A 15678-nucleotide genomic window follows, 5' to 3' on the forward strand; every position below is an offset into this window, starting at 1 on the left:
AAAACGGTAAATTGAGGAAAATAAGATAATGAATGTAAAACACCTAGCACAGTACATGGCATGTTGTAGGTATTCATCAAATTTGACCTCTTTCTAATTCCAATATATTTACCTCAAGGAGTGTCTTCAAGTTACTGAAAAAGCGAAGTTAACTATTAGTGTGATTTGAAAAGTAAGGCATACTGCCCAGGTGATTTTCAGAATTGCAAATGTGATCATAAAAGCAAAGTAATTGTTAGGCAATCAGTACCTTAAGATAAATGTGCCACCAAGTTTCTGAACTATTTCTTTCCTTAGGAGGTGACCTATTGAGAAACAAACACTGGGCAAACCTGCTGTTCTGCACCAAGGGTGGGAAAAATGTCACAAGTTACAACCTCCTATTCCTATGATGCTCCAACAGACTTCATCAATTTTACATCTTTGAATGATGAGGAAGATACCCAAAACATAGATTCCTGGTTTGGTAAGTATCTGCTTTCTCTGGTTGTTTTAAGGGTTAGTGACTTGCTTTGTGCTGGAGACCTTTCAAAAATAGAAGGGATTGTAGATAACCAAAATATAAATTCCTGCGCTTCCCTGGTGGTGCAGTGGTTAAGAATCCGCCTGCCAATGCAGGGGACATGGGTTTTAGCCCTGGTCTGGGAAGATCCCACATGCTGTGGAGCAACTAAGCCTGTGTGCCACAACTACTGAGCCTGCACTCTAGAGCCCGTGAGCCACAACTCCTGAGCCTGCGTGCCACAGTTACTGAAGCCTGTGTGCCTAGAGCCCGTGCTCCGCAACAAGAGAAGCCACTGCATTGAGAAGCCTGCACACTGCAACGAAGAGTAGCCCCTGCTTGCCGCAACTAGAGAAAGCCTGCGCAGAACAACGAAGAACCAACGCAGCCAAAAATAAATAAATTAATTTATAAAAATAAATAAATTAAAAAAATATAAATTCTTTTCTGCACCAAGATACTTTGTCATCCATGATATGATAGAAATAATCGAGACGCCCAGTATTTTGGGAATGGACTATCAGTAGAAATCAATGTTTTCCAGTTAAGAATGACAAATATTTAAGCTTTAGGGACATATGGTAAAATCTAGATGAAACAAAGTTGAGTGAAGTTCTAGGACATGTCTGTAGTGATGGCAGTCACATAAAAACTTGCTCCTACTGTCACTGGGCATAGAGTATAATATTACAACTGAACTGGGATGTTGACAGTCTTACTCAGATTTCCTCAGTTTGATTTGTATTTATTTTTATTTATGTGTATTAAATTCTATGCAATTTTATCACCTGTGTAGGTTTGTTGATCTGCCACAGTCAAGATATCAAACAGTTCTAACATCACAAGGATCCTGTGTTGCCCTTTTATAACTATACTCATCTCCCTCTTGCTGCTTCTCCCCAGTTCTTTTTTTTAAGTTTTTGGCCCCACCACACAGCTTGAGGGATCTTAGTTCCCTGACCAGGGATCGAACCTGTGCCCCCTGCAGTGGAAGCAGGGAGTCCTAACCACGGGACCTCTAGGAAATTTCCCCCAGTTCATTTTTAAATGGAGGGATTATGCTACTCAGAGCCCAATCTCCAAATAGAGATAGGATTGCCTGATGTTGGGGCAGGTGATATGACACAAACTTTGACACCAGGTCAACAAATAAGGATGTGGTTTTGTTTTTATATTACATTGGAATAATATCTGAGCCCAGTGATATGTGAGGCTAGTATTTGCTGGGGCTCCTTCATTTTCTTCTATTTCATGTCCTTATCCTCCTCATTAAGAGAAATCAGTATGTGATGGGGGATAGAAATTAGTCCACTGCAGCTGTACTTAACACTTACAATGCAGTGTCCAAATGTGATGGCATATGCCATTCTCTTGGAAAAGGATTCTAATAAAATCCAGTGGGTATCCTGAGAGGAGGGGTCTTTGGGGCGTGGTGTAGGAGGAAGGGTGGATAAGACGGCCAGCTGCCATACAGAAGTCTTCCCCATGCCCTTGGCCCACAGAAACCCTGAGGCAGTAGCTGAGTTGTCTATCTCTTTTTCCAAGTTTTTCTTGAAAACAAGAAAGGAAATATTAATATAGCAATACTATTAGAGACAGTTTAGAAGAAAAAATGAATCCCACTATTTTTTTCAAAATCACCTTAGTTCTAATATATTACTTTCTAATTTTCTTCCAAATAATCAAATCTTTTTACACAGTTTTGCAATCAGAGTGTACATTCACAGAGTTATTGCTGGGGCTCGCCACATTCCTAAAATTTCTATCAGTAGGCTGTTGGTAGAAAACACTTTTCACTGTTTTGCACTGGCTTTTGGGCACAGCAGAATCTAAGATAAAATTCCTTAAGAGAGCCTGACTCTGTCATACTCATACACCCCACACTCTCCTAGTTGAGGAAGAACCTCAACACAATTAGACTATCAGATGTCCCTTGTAAGCCTTGCAAGTCTTGCTGGATACAGTTTTCTTTAAGAGGAACATGCTGTATTTAGGTGGTAGATAAGACCAGTTTATGCTTGTATGGTCCTGAATGTGTATCAAGCAAAGATAGGGAGCTATTCAGAATGCAGAGTCTGCACTTCTTTTCTATAATACATTGTTCAGTGTTTTGGTGATAGTTTTTGCAGTCGCTATCTCTGACATATAATATGTACTTATTCCTTTTTGATCACTAGAACTTTGCTGGTACTTGCAAATGAGTTAGAAGTATACTGGTAGGAGGCTTTATTTAGGCCCCATATTAAGTGTATGGCACTAATTTATTTTGCTTTCTTTGCTGATTGTCTACACGATGGTGATTTTACCTTTTCACAGAAGAGAAGGCGAATTTGGAGAATAAGTTTCCTGGGAAGAATGGTACAGGAGGGCTTTTTCAGGGCAAAACTCCTCTGAGAACAGCTAATCTTCAGCAAGATGTCACACCTTTGAGACCAGGTAAGAAAGAACATCTTAAAAAAAAAGCTGCTTGGCAGAATGGTCGAACAGTATATTAGGAACCTGAGGGATCTGGGGAAATTACCTAAATGATGTATCCCTTGGATTTTAATTGGTGAAATGTGCTAATTCATTTATTCATTTCATGGTGAACGTGAAACTAATGATGTGCTGCATTCTTTTTTTTTTTCCAGTCTGTTGGAAATTAAGCTAACATAGAAATTTAGTGCCAGATATATAACTATTTTCTTTTTATGACTAGATTTAATGTAACCTAACCTCGGTCTGGCTGGGAAACAAAACAGCAGGAGGGAAGAATGTACTGCTTGCTAACTGTACAAGAATTCTTTGAGTCATGTATCTGATTTTAAAAGATGATTGACACTTAAACTAGTAGTTACTAAATCTGCAAGATACTGTCTATTTGATTAAAACAAAAGTATTCTTTAAATCCTCAAAAATGATTCTTATTTTGAAATAGTAGCTATATTTAGATATAATTCACATATCATACAATTCACCTGCTTAAAATGTACATTTCAATGTTTTTTCATATATTCACAGCATAGTTGTGCAGTCATCACCACAATCAATTTAGAACATTTGAAAATTAATCTTATGGGTAAATCTGAAACTAGCCTCAGTCACACCAATAACTAGAGGGCCATATCAGAAAATAGCTGTTTTCAGTGAACTTGTGTAGTTTGCAGAGTCTGAGTTGCTAGGCTGACTTTTTTTTTTTTTTTATAGAACCTCCTCATAAGTAAACTCTGGAATTCACATGTACTCTTTTTGTTGTTGTTGTTGGGGGTAGGAGTTTATTAATTAAGCAATTTATTTTTGCTATGTTGGGTCTTCGTTTCTTTGTGAGGGCTTTCTCTAGTTGTGGCAAGTGGGGACCACTCTTCATCGCAGTGCGCGGGCCTCTCACCGTCGCGGCCTCTCTTGTTGCAGAGCACAGGCTCCAGACACGCAGGCTCAGTAGTTGTGGCTCACGGGCCTAGTTGCTCCGTGGCATGTGGGATCCTCCCAGACCAGGGCTCGAACCCGTGTCCCCTGCATTAGCAGGCAGATTCTCAACCACTGCGCCACCAGGGAAGCCCCCTAGGCTGACTTTTAAATAGTTCATTCATGAGTACAGGTGATATCTATTGAATTTGGGATCTGGACAAGGATCCTGAACTTTTACATCCATCTTTCTTGCATAAGAGGTTAGAACTATGTGCACGTTTCACTTGAGGTGCTTAGAAGTGTGGCAGATTTTCTGTTGCTTTGATGGTCTTTGTGCTCTTTTTGAATTGAAAGAGGATGCGATGTACCTAGTTTGTCTGGACCACTTTCAGTTTAAGACTGTTATATCAGCAGTAAACCCCAGAGCAAGAGACCTCTGCATGGCCCATCATGTGGCAAAGGCCATGTACACTGCTTCTGTGCATGTATACCTCTTGGGCCCCGCAGTCTTTTTGTTCTTTGTTAGCACACATTCTTTTTTTTTTTTTTTAGCACACATTCTTACCTCAGTGCTATTCCCTCTGCCTTGAATACCTTTAATCTAACTGAGAAGTCCTTACTTATCATTCAAGTTCCAGCTCAAATATCTTTTTTTCTCTAATTGATTCCCCTTATCTGTGTTCTCAAAGCACTTTTCAGACCTCTATTTTGATTTCAACTTTCTATTGTGTTGCTAGTACAAAGAAATACAATTAATTTTTCTATGTCGATCTTATATCCTACAATCTTCTAAACTCAGTAGTGTTTGTATCTTTTTTGTAGATTCCATCAGATTTCTACAAAGGTGATTGTTATCTGCCTTTTGTTTCTTTTTCTTTCTTGCATACTGCACCTTTAGTAGGATGCTGAATAGGAGTAGAGAAGTAGACATGCTTGTTTTATTCCTGATCTTACGGCAAAAACATTCAGGCTTTCACCATTAAGTATGATGTTAACTGTAGTTTTTTCATAGATGCCCTTTATCAGGCTGAGGAATTTCCCTTCTATTCCTATTTTGCTGATAATTTTTATAGTAATGGAAGCTGGATTTTCTCAAATGCTTTTTCTGCATTTATTAAGAAGTTTACATGATTTTTTTGTTTTTTCTTTTATTCTTTAACTATGCTCAGTTATGCTGATTTTTCCAATTTTAAGCCAACCTTTCATTTCTGGGATGAACCCCCAATTGGTCAGGATGGTATTTTTCTTCTTATATATATTTTAAGTTCAGTTTGCTACATTTTTTTGTTAAAAATTTTTTCATCTATGTTCATGAGGAATAATGATCTGTAGTTTTCCTTTCTTATGATACGTTTGTTTGATTTTGATAGAATAATGTTGGCCTTACTCTATAAATATTCCCTTCTCTTCATTTCTCTGGAAGAATTTGTGTAAAATAGATATTACATCTTTCTTAAATGTTTGGTAGAATTCACCAGTGAAGCCATCTGGGTCTGGAGTTTTCTTTGCAGGAAGGTTTTTAACTAAAAATTCAATTTCTTTAACAGATATCAATTATCTGTTTTTTCTTGAATGAGCTTTGGTAGTTTGTATTTCAAGTAATTTGTCTGTGTCATCCAAGTTGTTGAATTTATAGGCAAAAAGTTGTTCATAACGTTTCCTTATTATCCTTTTGATACTTATAAATTCTGTAGTGATATCACCTCTTTCACTTCTGATATTGGTAATTTGTGTCATCTCTCTCTATTTTCCTAATCAGTCTGGCTAAAGATTTATCAGTGTTAATAATCTTCTCAAAGAACCAGCTTTTGGCTTCATTGGTTTTGTTTTGTTTTCCTATTGTTTTTCTGGTTTTTATTTCATTGATTTCCATTCTGTTCTTTATTATTTCCCTTCTATTTACTTTGGGGTTCAATATATATATAAAGTTTCTTAAGGTGGCAGCTGAAGCCATTGATTTGAAATCTTTCTTCTTTGTTAATGTGTTTACTGCTGTAAATATCCCCTAAGTACCGCTTTAGCCACATCCCATAAATTTGAAATGCTATGTTTTTATTTTCATTCCATTCAAAATACTTTTAATTTCCCTTTTGAGATCTTTGACCTGTGGTTTTTTTGTTTGTTTTTTTATTTTGGCTGCGCGGGCTTCTCTAGTTGTGGTGCACAGGCTCTCTAGTTGTGCTGCATGGGCTCCAGAGCATGTGGGCTCAGTAGTTGCAGCGTGTGGGCTTAGTTGCCCAGTGGCATGTGGGATCTTAGTTCCCAGACCAGGGATCAAACCCACGTCCACTGCATTGGAAGGCGGATTCTTAACCACTGGACCACCAGGGAAGTCCCGACCTATGTGTTTTTTTTAATTGCAATATAATTGACTTATAACATCGTGTAAGTTTAAGGTGTACAGAGTGTTGATTTGATGCATTTATATAGTGCAATGTAATTAATACCTCTATCATATCACATAATTATCATTTCTTTTGTGATGAGAACAATTAAGATCTAGTCTCATCAACTTTGAAGTTCATAATACAGTATTGTTGATTATAACATTTATGCTATGCATTTAGATCTCCAGGACTTACTTTATCTACTAGTTGCTAGTTACCTGTGTGTTATTTAATTTCCAAATATTTGGGGTGGGGGTGGTCCAAAAATCTTATCTTTTATTGATTTCTTGGGGGATATCCACTGTGGTGAAAGGACATACTTGTATGACTTGAACTCTTTTAAATGTATTGAGACTTGTTTCATGGCCCAGAATATGGTCTGTCTTGGTAAATGTACTTGGGTGTACTTAAAAAAAAAATGTGTATTCTGCCGTCATTGGGTGGAGAGTTACATAAATGTCAGTTGGGTCAAGTTGGTTGATAGTGTTGCTCAAGTCTTCTGTTTCCTTATTGATCATCTATCTGATGGCTCTGTCCATTATTGAAAGTAGGGATATTGAAGTCTTCAACTATTATTGCCGAATTGGCTATTTCTCCCTTGAGTTTCATCAGTTTTTGCTTCGGGTATCTGGGTCTCTGTTGTTAGGTATGTATATGTTTGTAATTGTTACATCTTCATGATAATTTGACCACAATGTATTTTTGTAAATGAAGTCTTATTGGAATACAGCCATGCTCATTTGCTTATATATTATTTGTGGCTGTTATAATCTTACTGATTTTTCTGTCAACTTGTTCTATCAATTAGAGAGAGAGGTATTGAAATTTTAGACTATAATTGTGGATTTGTTTATTTCTCCTTATAGTGGTATGTGGTATGGATAAAGAAGATATGGTATCCCACTTGATCATGGTGTATGATCCTTTTAATATATTGTTGGATTTGGTTTGCTAACATTTTGTTGAGGATTTTTGCATCTATGTTCATCAGTGATACTGGCCTTTTTTATGGTATCTTTGTCTGGTTTTGGTACCAGGGTGATGCTGGCCTCATAGAATGAGTTTGGAAGCATTCCTTCCTCTGCAGTTTTTTGGAATAGCTTGAGAAGGATAGGTGTTACCTCTTCTAAATGTTTGGCAGAATTCACCTGTGAAGCCATCTGGTTCTGGAGTTTTGTTTGTTGGGAGTTTTTTTAAAATTACGGATTCAATTTCATTGCTAGTAATTGGTTTCTTTGTATTTTCTATTTCTTCCTTGTTCAGTCTTAGGAGATTTTACATTTCTAGGAATTTGTCCATTTCTTCTAGGTTGTCCATTTTATTGGCATATAGATGGTTGTAGTAATCTCCTATGATCCTTTGTATTTCTGTGGTGTGAGTTGTAACTTCTCCTTTTTCATTTCTGATTTTATTGATTTTGGCCCTCTCTTTTTTTCTTGAAGAATCTGGCTAAAGGTTTATCAATTTTATTTATCTTCTCTAAGAACCAGCTCTTAGTTTCATTGATCTTTTCTATTTTTTTAGTCTCTATTTCACTTATTTCCATTTATTCATTTCTTTCTGCTCTGATCTTTATGATTTCTTTCCTTCTACTAACTTTGTGTTTTGTTTGTTCTTCTTTTTCTAGTTCCTTTAGGTGTAAGCTTAGGTTGTTTGAGATTTTTCTTGTTTCCTGAGGTAAGCTTCTATTGCAATAAACTTCCCTTTTAGAACCGCTTTTCCTGCATCCCATAGATTTTTGGATTGTTGTGTTTTTGTTTTCATTTGTTTCCAGGTATATTTTGATTTCTTCTTTGATTTCCTCAGTGATCCATTGGTTGTTTAGTAGCATATTGTTTAGACTCCATGTGTTTTTGTTTCTTGCAGTTTTTTTCTTATAGCTGACTTCTAGTCTCATAGTGTTATGGTCAGAAAAGATGCTTAATATGATTTCAGTTTTCTTAAAGTTACCAAGACTTGTTTTGTGGCCTAGCATGTGATCTATCCTGGAGAATGTTCCGTGTGCACTTGGAAAGAATATGTATTTTGCTGCTTTTGGATAGAATGTTTTCTCTCTCTATATATGGTCTAATGTGTCATTTAAGGCCAGTGTTTCCTTACTGGTTTTCTGTCTGGATGATCTGTTCATTGATATAAGTGGGGTGTTAAAAGTCCCCTACCGTTATTGTGTTACTGTCAATTTCTCCCTTTCTGTCTGTAAATATTTGCTGTATGTATCTAGGTGGTTCTCTGTTGGGTGCATATATATTTATAATTGCTATATCTTCTTCTTGGATTGATTCCTTGATCATTATGTAGTGTACTTCTTTGTCTCTTTTAACATTCTTTGTTTTAAAGTCTATTTTGTCTGATATAATTATTGACACCCCGTTTTCTTTTGATTTCTATTTGCATGGAATACTCTTTTCCATCCCCTCACCTTCAGTCTGAGTGTGTCTTTAGATCTGAAGTGAGTCTCTTGTAGGCAGCATATATATGGGTCTTGTTTTTGTATCCATTCAGCCACTTTGTGTCTTTTGATTGGAACATTTAGTCCATCTGCATGTAAAGTAATTATTGATATGTATCTACTTATTGCCATTTTGTTAATTGTTTTGGGGTTGTTTTTGTATGTCAGGTTTTGTTCCTTTGTTCTTTTTTTGTGCTCTTCCCTTGTGGTTTGATGACTGTCTTTAGTGTTATATTTGGATTCCTTCTCTTTTTGTGTGTGTGTGTATCTATTATAGATTTTTGGTTTGTGATTACCGTGAGGTTTATATTTATCAATCTGTATATCTCTTTGATTATTTTAAGTTGCTGATCTCATAATTTCAAATGCATTTTAACAACCCTGCATTTGTACTCTCCTCCCCTTATGATTACTGTTTTGACATCATATTTTACATCTAATTGTTTCGTGTATCCCTTAACTGCTTATTGTAGATACAGATGATTTTACTACTTTTGTCTTTTAACCTTCCTATTAGCTTTGTATGTGGTTGATTTACTACTTTTACTGTATATTTGCCTTTACCAATGAGATATTTCCTTTTGTAATGTTCATGTTTCTAGTTGTGGTCTTTTCTTTGTCACTTAGTGAAGTCCCTTTAACATTTCTTATAAAGCTGCCTTTGGTAGTGCTGAATTCTTTTAGCTTTTGCTTGTCTGTAAAACTTTTGATGTGTCCATCAAATCTGAATGAGAGCCTTGCTGGGTAAAGAATTCTTGGTTGTAGGTTTTTCCCTTTCATCACTTTAAATATATTGTGCCACTTCCTTCTGGCCTGCAGTTTCTGCTGAAAAGTCAGCTGATAGCCTTATGGGAATTTCCTTGTATGTAACTTGTTGCTTTTTCCTTGCTACTTTTAATATAGAATTGCAGATTAAAAGATTTTTTTCTTGACTTCTCTGAAGGCATTATTCTGTTATCTTTTATCGTCCTGTGTTACTGATGAGGAATTCAGCTATCCTATTTTCCTTCCTTAGGTGACTTCTTTTTCTCTATGGAAGCTTTCAGAATTTTATCTTTTTAAAATGTCATGAGAAGATGTTAAAAAAAATGTCATAAGAATGTGTTTGGGATACTTTTTTCTGAGGTGATGCCTTAGGCTGACAAATAAGCAGGGCCCTGGATACTTCATTTCTGCTTCAACCAAAGTAGCTTTTATAAATCGCTCTTCTGCATAAGATTTCACTGCTTAGGAGGGATACACACACACATACACACACAATTTACAATCTAGAATTCTGTATTAAGTCATATATATACACATGTATCTCTCATCTCCAACTCATTTCCTTGGGATTTGAGGACTGACTAGTTTTTGCTCTCTTGCAGTTGACAACATTTATAACAAAGAGGCAGAAAAAGAAAACCTGGTGGAAGAGTCCATTCCAACAAATGCTTGTTCTTCTCTGAAAGTCAAAGGAACCACATCAAGAAATATTCTAGCTCAGCCTCAGAGGTAAGACTGTTTTGGTGTTCAGAAGTGGTGGTTATATTAATAACGTTCAAAGAAGAGTTCCTGGAGCACCTACTATGTGTTCCATTACTACATTAGACTCTTCATGTTACCTTATTTAATCTTCATAACATTTATGAGTTGTAGGTAACATGCTTAATTTATAGACAAGGGCTCAGATGTACTAAGTTGCTTGCCCAAGGCAGATTTATTTCAGAGATAGGATTCAGACTGATCACTTTGGTTCCAAAGTCCTTGCTATTTGCAAGGGTTCAACATGGGTTGCCATTTATTTGTATGGATATGTGGCAGGTTTTTTTTTTTTCCTGTGTATAGGTTGTAAATAAACTTCATAAGGGCAAGTGTCATGTATCCCTAGTACCTAACAGTGTCTTGCAGGAGCAAAGCTGAATAAAGTCTTGAGTGAAGGGGTGGATGGATGGGTGGGGTAAGCTGTACTCTTGGCACTAGGAACCTCTGAAAATCCAATGTCTTTTTTTTTTTTTTTAAAACATCTTTATTGGGGTATAATTGCTTTAAAATGTCTTTGAATGCTGCACTTTATATCAGTATCCTCTTTTTAACCAAAACAAAGCTGTTAATCTTAATATTAGTTGCCTTCAGATGGCACTAATCAAAAGATTATTTGAATTAGATTTTTTAAAACTTTCCCTTGGGAGTTCCTGGTGGTCCAGTGGTTAGGACTCAGCACTTTCACTGCCATGGCCTGGGTTCAATCCCTGGTTGGGGAACTTAGATTCCACAAGCCGCACAACATGGCCAAAAAAAAAAAAAAAACTTTCACCATCTAATAATTACCACTCACCCATAGAGTTTCAATTCCAGGACTGGGGACTTCCTTGGTGGTCCAGTGGCTAAGATTCCACGCTCTCTATGCAGAGGTCCCGGGTTGGTTCCCTGGCCAAGGAACTAGATCCCACATGCTGCAACTAAGGGTTCGTATGCCACAACTAAAGATTCCATATGCCACAACTAAAAGAACTGTATGCTGCAATGAAGATCCCAAGTGCCACAACTAAGACCCGGTGCAGCCAAATAAACAAATACATATTTAAAAATAAATAAATAAATTCCAGAACTATTTAATGCTTTATACTTTGATGTCAACAATATTGAGGAATGGCAGAGTATTTATAATACTATTGTTCAGAAGTAATGAAATTACCCTTTACAAACCCTCATGCTGGTATAAGGGGATCACCTTTTGAATTTGGTATCATACATGCTTATTTTAATCTTTTCTGGTGAAGAAGCCCCGTTTAATTGAAAATTTCTGTGAGATTCAACCAGCTATCACAGGAAATTTAAGAGATTGCTACAGGTTGATTCTATGGTTTCTGTTCCACGTTTAGATTGTTAAGTCCCTATGGAAAAGGGACCCAGTATCCTATAGATTCCTTCAGAGTCCAAGATAGTGCTAGTGTCTTGGCTTCTGCATTTTGAATATGTATATTACTAAAATTGCCCCACATTCTGAATGAAGTTTTGAATGCTTTTTGGAAATGATGGTATGACAGAAAGCCAGCTGTTCACAGAATCAGAAGATCTGAATTGTTTTTGTTTCGTTTGTTTTAAAGGCAGGTATCTCTACTACTCAAAACCTTAGTTTACTGAGAATAACCGTCTCTCTCAGGCTTATTGCAAGAAATGGCCAAATAGGATAACATGTGGTAGTAGTTTGTAAATGAGACTGCATTATGCAAATGCATAAAGAGGTAAAACATTAGTGCCATTTATCTTAGATCTCATATTTATCTTAGTCTAGGGATGCCTAATCTAGAAAAGAAGAGCAGATGGAATAGGAAGGAATAGATAATCATACAAATTTCCTACTATTTTCTTCTCACATGATTTTGATGGATAAGCTAAAAGATGGCCAAAACTCCTTTGACTCAGAATAGTTAAAAGTCAATAAGGCCTTAGTCTATAATAATAATTTTTCCATGCAGGTGTTGCTTTACCACATATATTTTTAAAATAAATTTATTTATTTATTTATTTTTGGCTGTGTTGGGTCTTTGTTGCTGTGCGTGGGCTTTCTCTAGTTGTGGCGAGCGGGGCTACTCTTTGTTGCAGTGCACGGGCTTCTCATTGTGGTGGCTTCTCTTGTTGCGGAGCACGGGCTCTAAGCGTGCGGGCTTCAGTACCTGTGGCTCGAAGGCTCTAGAGTGCAGGCTTAGTAGTTGTGTTGCACGGGCTTAGTTGCTCCGCAGCATGTGGGATCTTCCCGGACCAGGGCTTGAACCCGTGTCTCCTGCATTGACAGGCAGATTCTTAACCACTGCGCCATCAGGGAAGCCCCACATATATGTTTTAATTTTTATAGTCTCATCTCTTAGCAACTTCTCCCTAAAGACATTCAGCAATTCTTCTCTTGACTTTATAATATCATTGTATATTGAATTTAAGTAGTGGTCCAAAATGGCCATGTCTTCATGTATGTTGCCTTCTTTCCTTCTAATTTTTAATGAAACCCTGTCCATTTAAAAAAAATTAACTAATTTTATTGGGGTATAATTTACATATAGTAAAATGTACAGCTCTTGAGGGCACAGTCTGATTAGTTTTGACAAGTCTATAATGCAGCCATGATACCAATATAGAACAGATTCCATCACCTCAGAACATTCCCTTATTCCTCTCCCTTTAAATTCAACTTTTACTGTTCTTTCTGCCTTCTCACTTTCCCGCCTCCCACCCAGAGGCAGCCACTGTTCTGATTTCTGTCACCATAGATTAACTTTGCCTGTTCTAGATATTTTTATAAATGGAATTGTATAGTATGTACTCTTTTATATCTGAGTTCTTTCACTTAGCATGTGCTTTTGAGATTCATTCATGTCATTGCATATATTAATATTTTGTTCCTTTTTATTGCTGATAATAAATTCAGTTGGATGGATATACCACAGTTTATCCATTAACCAGTTGAGGACATTTGAGTCGTTTCCAGTTTGGGGTTATTATAAATAAAGCTGCTATGAGTAGTTTGCCTATAGATTTTTGTGAAGACGTGTTCCTCTTGGGTGAATACCTAGGAGTGAAATTGCTGGACCATACTGCTAAGTGTATGTTTATAAGAAACAGAATTTTTCCAAAGTGACTGTACCATTTTACATTCCCATTAGCAGTATATGAGAGTATCAGTTGCTCCATATCCTGGCCAACACTTGGTATTGTCAGTCTCTTTAATGATATTTCATTGTATTTTTTAAAAAATTAATTAATTAATTAATTAATTTTTTGGGTCTTCATTGCTGTGCTCAGGCTTTCTGTAGCTGCAGTGAGCGGGGGCTACTCTTCGTTGTGGTGCGTGGGCTTCTCATTGCGGTGGCTTCTCTTGTTGTGGAGCACGGGCTCTAGGTGCGTGGGCTCAGTAGTTGTGCCTCGTAGGCTCTAGAGCACAGGCTCAGTAGTTGTGGCACATGGGCTTAGTTGCTCTGCGGCATGTGGGATCTTCCCGGACCAAGGCTGGAACCCGTGTCCCCTGCATTGGCAGGCAGATTCTTAACCACTGAACCACCAGGGATGTCCCTCATTGTGTTTTTAATTTGTATTTTTCTGATGACTGATGATGTTGATCACATTTTCATTTGATTACTGGCCATTCATATATCTGCATATACAGTTGTTTTTTTAGTCTGGCTCCCTGGAGTCTCCCCTGTGCCTGAAAATGTTAGTGGTCAGCCAGGACCGTGTAGAGTTTATACTCAGGCTTAAGTGTTCATCCTCTCTGGTTCTCTTGCTTCTCATTTTGCCTCTAAATTTCCAGTTGTTTTGCCAGCCCTAGTGTTTGTCTTCTGATACCTAAAGCTAGTAAGACTTTAGCTGTGTGCCATTCTACTATATACACATTGGGGAATGCACTAATTCAAATAAAAACCAGTGAACTCACCAGTGTCTTACCTAGTGCATTTATGTCTTTTAAGGATGGACACCTCACCAGTTTCTGCTTTTTCACTGGGCCCCCCAGTCTCCTCTAAACATGCATAGTTAGCATATATAGTAATACATAGGAATTTGTGCAGAGTTTTGGCTCAGACTTTGGGTGATACCTTTTCTGTAGCTCTTTCACTACCGGGACTTTCCTCCTGTTTCCAGCAGCTGTACTGGCCTGAATTCTATCTTTCGTTATCTACGGCCAGTGCGATTAGAGTTTTCTGCTGCTGGAGCTGCCGCATTTGGGGTGTGCCCTCAGGCAAAAAAGCTACTAACTTATAACTCTTAACCTTTGTAGTTACTTTTCATGGATAAATGTTTCTCTTTTTCTGACTGCTTTTGGTCACTTTTCAGTGCCTTCAAGTAGTCATATTTTTATATATTGTGTACATTTTGTAATAATATGCAAGAAGATTTGCATTATAAATGCACTCTGCATTACTCCATGTAATTGTTTTTATGAGTACTTTTAGAGATTGATATGAAACTATTTGCAGATGAAAGATCTGAAATTTGGGATTTGCTTCAAAAGCTAGGCGGGTGTGGATGGAGGGAAAATTGACAGTGTGATTGGCTATAAGTTGAAATTTTTAAAGCTGAATGATAAGTAGTACCTGGTGGTTCATTATATTATTCTCTTCACTTTTTACTAAGTTTTAAATTCTTTATGATAAAGATTTTAAAATTAGGTACTCTATGCAATCTAATAAAAATTTGAATATATGCTAATACATCTTAAGACTTGAGAGAAATTAAACAAGATCTAAATAACTGGCAGGACATAACCATGTTCATGGTTTGAGAGACTCAGTAATGTAAATATATCAAATCTCCTTATCTGATGTATAGATTCAATGCAATCTCTACAAAAATCCCAAAGATTTTCATTTTGGACATTGATAAATTGATGCTAAAATTTATACAGAAATGCAAAGGTCCAAGAATAGTCAAAATACTTTTGAAGTGTCTAGTAGATAGCAATATTATAAAGCTACAGTAATTAAGACTTTGTGGTATTACCCAAGGATAAATGAGACCAATGGAATCAAATAAAAGCTTACTCTCTCATATATGGACACAATATACGACAAATGTGGTACTGCAGACCTTTGGGGAGAGGGTGTTTTTATTTTTCCCCCTTCAATAAATAATGATTGGACAATGGATAGCCACATAAAACAAAATGAGAATTAGCCCCTACCTCACTCCATAGAAAACAGACGTACAAGGTGGATTGTAGATCTAAATGTGAAAGCTGAAGCTCATGTAAGGAAATATAGGAGAATATCTTCATGACCTTGGAATAGGGCAAGATTTCTTAAATAGAATCCACACAGAAAAACACTGACATGCTTTTAGGGAAGGAGGTTGTTGTATTTGAGCATATTTGTCTAATCAGATGATACCATAAGGAGAGTGAAAAGCCAAGCCTCAGATTGGGAGGAGATATTTGTAACACTAAAAACCTACAAAGGGCCTCATATTCACAGAATATAAAGAAT

At 36.9% G+C, this 15678-nt stretch overlaps 1 protein-coding gene across 4 annotated transcripts in view; it reads left to right on the forward strand.

Annotated features, from left to right (window-relative positions):
• Window positions 1-15678, forward strand: part of TPX2 (TPX2 microtubule nucleation factor) — a 57694-nt gene that overhangs the window by 14372 nt on the left and 27644 nt on the right. For all 4 annotated transcript variants that reach the window (XM_024743298.1, XM_024743300.1, XM_024743301.1 and 1 more), the window contains exons 3-5: window positions 298-466; window positions 2819-2938; window positions 10093-10219. In XM_024743298.1, coding sequence (XP_024599066.1) covers window positions 361-466; window positions 2819-2938; window positions 10093-10219 — 353 coding nt within the window. In that variant the 5' untranslated portion in view covers window positions 298-360. The remainder of the gene's footprint in view (window positions 1-297; window positions 467-2818; window positions 2939-10092; window positions 10220-15678) is intronic.

Source organism: Neophocaena asiaeorientalis, unplaced genomic scaffold, assembly GCF_003031525.2.
Source record: "Neophocaena asiaeorientalis asiaeorientalis breed wild unplaced genomic scaffold, Neophocaena_asiaeorientalis_V1.1 scaffold82, whole genome shotgun sequence".
NCBI lineage: Eukaryota > Metazoa > Chordata > Mammalia > Artiodactyla > Phocoenidae > Neophocaena > Neophocaena asiaeorientalis.